General features: G+C 41.9%; 2 protein-coding genes and 1 pseudogene across 3 annotated transcripts in view; all 3 read left to right on the forward strand.

Moving 5' to 3' along the window:
• LOC126408039 (chemokine-like protein TAFA-5) overlaps nt 1-4,019 on the forward strand; it is a 56,259-nt gene extending 52,240 nt beyond the window's left edge. The window contains exon 4 of the mRNA XM_050073394.1: nt 956-4,019. Coding sequence (XP_049929351.1) covers nt 956-964 — 9 coding nt within the window. The 3' untranslated portion in view covers nt 965-4,019. The remainder of the gene's footprint in view (nt 1-955) is intronic.
• LOC126407724 (E3 ubiquitin-protein ligase TRIM21-like) overlaps nt 1-5,966 on the forward strand; it is a 409,915-nt gene that overhangs the window by 243,759 nt on the left and 160,190 nt on the right. The gene's annotated exons all lie outside the window — the stretch shown is intronic.
• LOC126407718 (E3 ubiquitin-protein ligase TRIM21-like) overlaps nt 1-5,966 on the forward strand; it is a 363,104-nt pseudogene that overhangs the window by 186,351 nt on the left and 170,787 nt on the right.

Genomic DNA, 5,966 nt, shown 5'->3' on the forward strand with positions numbered 1-5,966 from the left:
AAAGTTTCATGTCTCTACGACATACGGGGCATGAGATATGCCCATTCAAAGTTTGACATTTCAATCGGTTGCTATAGCGCCCCCCTTTGGCCAATTGATGTAATATTGCTTCATTGGCATCCTCCCATGACCCTCTACCACTGTGCCAAATTTCACATGGATTGACCAAGTCAGTGAGTTTTTGTCATTATATAGTAAGATGAATAGTTTGGGATTTTTATATATTCTGTTATGGGATGTAACAGTGAATCTGAATTTTTAAAAATCATACTCATATTAATCTTTTTTTTTATGTGATTTTCACACTGTCCCAGTTTGCCCATTGCAAATTGTTAAAGTGGAACAGAGTGCTACTGGTAAACTGGGACAGCCATTCGAGTCATTCTAATAGGGTGACTGTGTTTTTATGTCTCTCATAAATTTAGCAAGCTAGTTGCTAGAATCTGCTGTACATACACCCCTCCATTAAAATAAGTGGTCTTTATTGTTCTTGTCTACATTATTATTGTGTATTGAATTCATTCGCCGACAGGTGTTGGCCAATAAAGGTGTCTCAGTTTGACAGAAGCACCTGGAAAGTGGTTCCCAACTGGTCCAGCCACGGGATCCTGAAATTTCCTTAGTCATTAGTTCAAGGTCCACACAGTTTGATATATTCAGCGTCATACTTGTGTTTGTCCATGTGGTCGAGCTGGTTTACTGTCTCTGTCAGGTAGGTGTCAGCTAGTCAGTCACTCCACAGCGGGAAACAGCACTTCAAAATAAAAGCTTTGTGCCAGATATTCAATGTACTATATGGAATGAAAGACAGATTTTTATCATATTCATTTTTTTTTTAAATATTTATTTTTTTAAACATTTTTTGTACCATAATGTGACCTCATCAGACTCATATAGCTGAATGACCAGCAGATGCTGTGATTGGCTGTGACAGATTCTCATTTCTGTCTTCCAGGTCTCCTGACAGCGGCGGCGAGGACAAACGCTCCCCAGAGAGAGACTGGTTCCCATCGTCCATCGCCCATCATCGCCAAGCGGAGCATCCACTGCTGCCAATGCTGCTGACGAACCAATCATCAGCCACTATCAGAGCTGAAGGGCGGGCGGGGGTATTGTCACTTCCTGCGTCATGCTTGAGCGACCTGTGGAAACTGTAGCCTGAAGTTCTTCTTTCTTTCTGGGAATAAAGTCTTTATTTACCAAGAGATCTGAAAACAGCGGACGAGCTGCTGGATGGATTTCCTTTTGTTTGGCACAAAAACTCTGTTTCGTTTTTACAGACCAAAGATGAACAGAGACGACGATGAGACGTTTTTAGACACACGAACCATAGCTATGTAAAGAAACAAACACATTGTGATATTATACAGTAAGTGACTTAACTGAGCAAAGTAAAAATTGTATATGAGTTAATGATAAAAACATGTATCTGTATGAGGAGAGCTGTTCGTGTTTCTGTCGGGACAGTTCAGACGTTCATGTGCTGAACATCATTCAGGTGGAGAAGGTGGAAAGTCACTTCAGACGTTTTTATGATGAGAACATTAAACTTTGTGCACTTTTAGCAGAAACCTAAAGACACAACTTAAAGATTAGAGGCGGTCTTAGAAAAGCAGGGTGGTGGAATGTAACTCAGTACATTTACTCTTAGAGAAACTGTGGTATTTTTCAACCTGGTCCTAATTTTCCCATATTTGACTTAAGGCCCAGATACACCAAACCAACTTCAACAACTAGTGGTAAGAAAAGTTGGCTGTTGAGTAGCTTCATGTCACCCGTGTCTCGGCCAACAAGTTGCACATGAACCCACCGCAAAGACTACAGCTGACAGCCAACCAGCACGTACGTTCTGCGTCTGCGTGAGAGGAAATAACTCTCCACACTAGCAGACGGCAGTAGCCTGTGTTCATCATTCAAAAACGGGAAACAGGAAGACTGTCGTGAGGCTAGTTAGCCAGTTAGCACATTAACAACACAATCCAGTGCTGACAGAACAGAGCATATTTACTGTGCGCCAGTGAACGATAACACAAACCATCAGGAAACGTTTCTGCTGAAGAGCTCAGTGGATAAAGATAAATAAAGCAAGTTTGTTTTGGTCTCACTCGCTCTTGACTTTAGCTCTTTGTTTACTTTCCTCACTTCCGTTTCTGTTCCAGTAAACTGAGCTGACTGCCAATCAGAGTGATTCATTCACCGATGGGCTCCACTGTCACTGAAGCCAATTTAACATGTTGAATTTGCAAAAGAAAAAACCAACGGGGGCTGACAAGGGCAACGGTCACACTGCACCAACTAGGGAGACAAAAGCTCACCGAAGGCCCAACACTGACCGTCAGCTTGGTGTGTCAGGGCCTCCATGGAGACAACTATCTGTGAAATAGCTCCAGTATTGATAGAGATCACTGCAGTTGCAGTGGGGTCACGCGGGCATTTGTCACTGTCAATGTACACGTATTAGAAGTGTTTGTCTTTGCCACTGACATTTCTCCAGCGAGATAGTCGCCAAGTTGGCAACACTGGCATGGAGTCCAGTGAAAATGAGATGGTGATTTCTACTTTTTTATCTGGTTACTCATTCAGTTTTGTTTTTTTCAAACGCAGTGCCGATTAATTTTTAATGATCAGGTTGCTTGAACCGAGGGGTCCATGTCATTGGTCCGACATCCCATTAGTCCGATGGTCCACGGTGCTGAATGACTCCCGGCGGGCGTATTTCTACCTTGATGGTGCGCCTGGACCGGCTCTGGGTCAGCTGGGAAAGGCTTGAGGCAAAGCAGGCTCACGGCTTATGTGTTTGCCACTTTCTTTTTCATTTTAACCCACACCATGATCTTTTCCTAACCAAGTGGTTTTTGTGCCTAAACCTAACCAGACCTTAACCACAGGGCATCATGATGATTTCGGAGCGGACTTCGGAACAATGGGTTTAATATGGTCGGAACAATGGGCTGTCGGACCAATGGGCTGTTCCCGAACCAAGACGGATAGTGTTTTGTGTCGGGGCATCATCGCATTGTGCTTGAAGACAGGCAAGAATTAGCATGTTCGCAACAATGTGAAAATAGGGTCCAGGTAGAAGAACACCAAAGTTTCCCTTTATATACTTTAATGGACTCCTGGTGGACATATTACACATCGACGTCCAACTATAATATATTCTTGGAGACGTTTGGTATCAGTGTGCAAAGTTTCCACCTTTCATCATGAAAACTGCAGAACTCTGAATGACTTCCGTCTCGTCTCCTCCAGACTACATTATGCATTCAGTCAGATTTCACATTCTCCAGTGCCACGTGCAGTCAGCATGGTAGGTTTTAATCAAACAAGAGGCAAACCATTTCACACTAGAATTATGTCCGTTTGGGGGAGAGAAGCATTAAATGTATTTTCAAAAGCCTAAAGTTCTATATTTAACAGTTTTATATGTTGTATCTTTGTAGAGAACTTTATTTAACACATCGCTGCTGTTTAAAGCTCGCTCTCGGTTTCTGACGGTCAAACTGTTTCTCAGCAGGAGGGAAGAAGACTTTTCATACCACTTTCTCATCAGTCAACCTTTATGAAGCATTTATAAGTTGTAACCAATGGTTTTATTACTTGTTAATGATTAATGAAGTATTAATATCTAAACTTTTGGTTCCCTAGTTAGTGAAAAATTGCTTTGGGTGTTTATGTCTGCAGTTTTTTTCTTATAATAATCCATCAAGTCTGCAGCTGAAAATGTGATGAAGTTATTCACTGTATATAAAGAGAATGTCAGAGAGCTGAATTAAAGAGCTAATAAGACAAATGAAGTGTCCTGATGGTGGAGGGATTAGCATTAATAAGTAATTAGTTAGCAATAAAGTCATCAGTTACAACTTTAAAATCTTTTTTAATGAGAAAGTGGTGTTGAGTTTTCTTCAGTTATTGTAGGTTATGTACACCAAATCCCAGAATGCAGTGTGTCTGTAGGTCATTGCGTTATTTACTCATGTCAGTCTCCATCAGCTGGAGGAGGTGAACTCACCGTCTGTGTTTTCTCTGCCAGTATGAACCATATTTTTCATTAAACAGAAAACACGAGTTCTTCTGTGTTTCATCTCAAAGGTTTTCTTCTCATGACAGATTACAGAGTTTTGTGTGGAAGACAAAAGAACGAGGTAAGAAACTGTTTTCCAAATACCATAGGCCACGCCTTAGTGATGCGCAGATTGGCTCTGACGTCGTTTGAATCAATGTGTATGTATAGATCATCCACCCGCCGCCCACCTGAGTGAATTACTTTCTGTTGCCCCACTGCCTCTGCAGGGAGGGAATTTTATTCTGTAAGGGGCCATACACGTGCCGCGTTTTTTGTGCCCTCAAATTCAGTGATGTCACTGCAGCAAATATTGTGGGGCATTTCAGCAGTACACTAAAAACTGTAGTTATAAACTTGACAGATGAAACAGAACCAAACTTTCAGCATCTAAAATAATCAACAAAGTAACGGGGACTAACTGCAATCTGCGCATCACTACGGTGCTGTCTTCTTGGGGTTAAGCATCACGCTGTCACATTAGAGACACAAGAAAATGCCAAAAATCTGTTGAGTAGCAGATTGTAAAACAAATAGATCAAACTGTGTGCTGTTAACAGGATGGTTATTTACAGACAACATAGCCTATGATGCCTGGTGAGTCAAATATGTAAAGGTGTAAAGCAAATGCTCAGGTTCAGACTTGCAAACAATTATTAGACATGTCTCTAAATCAAACATTTATTTGACAAGAAATAAATGTCTACAGACTTGTAAATATTGTAATTCAAACACACAGCAAACTGCATTGGCATCTACAGGATCTTTGGTTTTCTATCCCCAGAGGGGGCGCAGCCTGGACGCTGTGCAACATAACCGCATGTGCTGCTCTGGTTTATGATGTAAGGTGCCTTCAGGGGCAATTGTGTTTCACCTTGTTCATGAAATCAACACATGAATGTGGTAATCAAGACGTCTTTAATTAAAAGGTTTGACTGGTGTGAGTTCACACTTTCACCTGGGTATTTCATGGTTTTTGGAGAGATAAACTGCTGCGAGTCAATAATGATGCCGAGGGCACCTTTGAGTGTCTGTATGAGAGGCCAAAGGTTTTCAGCCAACTCCAATATCAGCCGTCCACACTGTGATTAAACTTTCAGAGCAACAGAAGTAGTATAGTGAGCGCGAAAGTCTACTTGGGATTATCGTGACACTGACCTCGTCAAATATCAAAGTTTGGTCATGGACTTTCCACGTCCACATACGACATGGAAGGTACCCTGGGTGTGTTGGTTGTTGACGTACTGGGACGCCGTGTCAAGTTCTGCCTCTTACATGCGTTGTCTTCTTTCAAAATACACTTCTGTTTTCACAGGAAATTTAACGTTTACATACAGTCTCTTTCAAAATAAATGCACTTAGTCAGCATAACACCCCATATTTACGTTTTTTTTTTCTTCCTTCAACAACAAACACACGTGGTTAGGTTTAAGAAAAAAGAACAGATTTTGGCTTTAGAATCTTACGGGACACAAACACTGCTCTCTCAGGTGAAAGTCGGTGTTTGTTGAACCTAATGCCACAGCTCCCATCTGCTCAATTTTGACTATCGCCGCTTTAACTTTTGTTGTTGTCCCGCCGTGTTTCCCCCTGACGGCATCAACCCAGCCACGCATCATGCCCATGGTAAAGGACAGCTTTTATCGTCTGTGTCTGACACCGCAAGTCACTGCCCAAGTTCAGGATTTCGACGACTTCAGAGTTCGACTTCGACTACATCTCTTCCTAGGAAGTTTGAGCGATCTGCATGGAACTGGGTGAACATAATCTAGGGACCAATATCTAAAGTTCCCTCTTGGCAAAAGTTGGAAAACTTACTAAAACTGAGCTTCTATAAGGCAATGAATATTGCGGAGGGCGTGGCTCATCACATAAAGGTGTATAACATCTCAAGGGTTTCACC

The sequence above is a fragment of the Epinephelus moara genome, chromosome 20 (genome assembly GCF_006386435.1).
Source record: "Epinephelus moara isolate mb chromosome 20, YSFRI_EMoa_1.0, whole genome shotgun sequence".
NCBI classification, from domain to species: Eukaryota; Metazoa; Chordata; class Actinopteri; order Perciformes; family Serranidae; genus Epinephelus; species Epinephelus moara.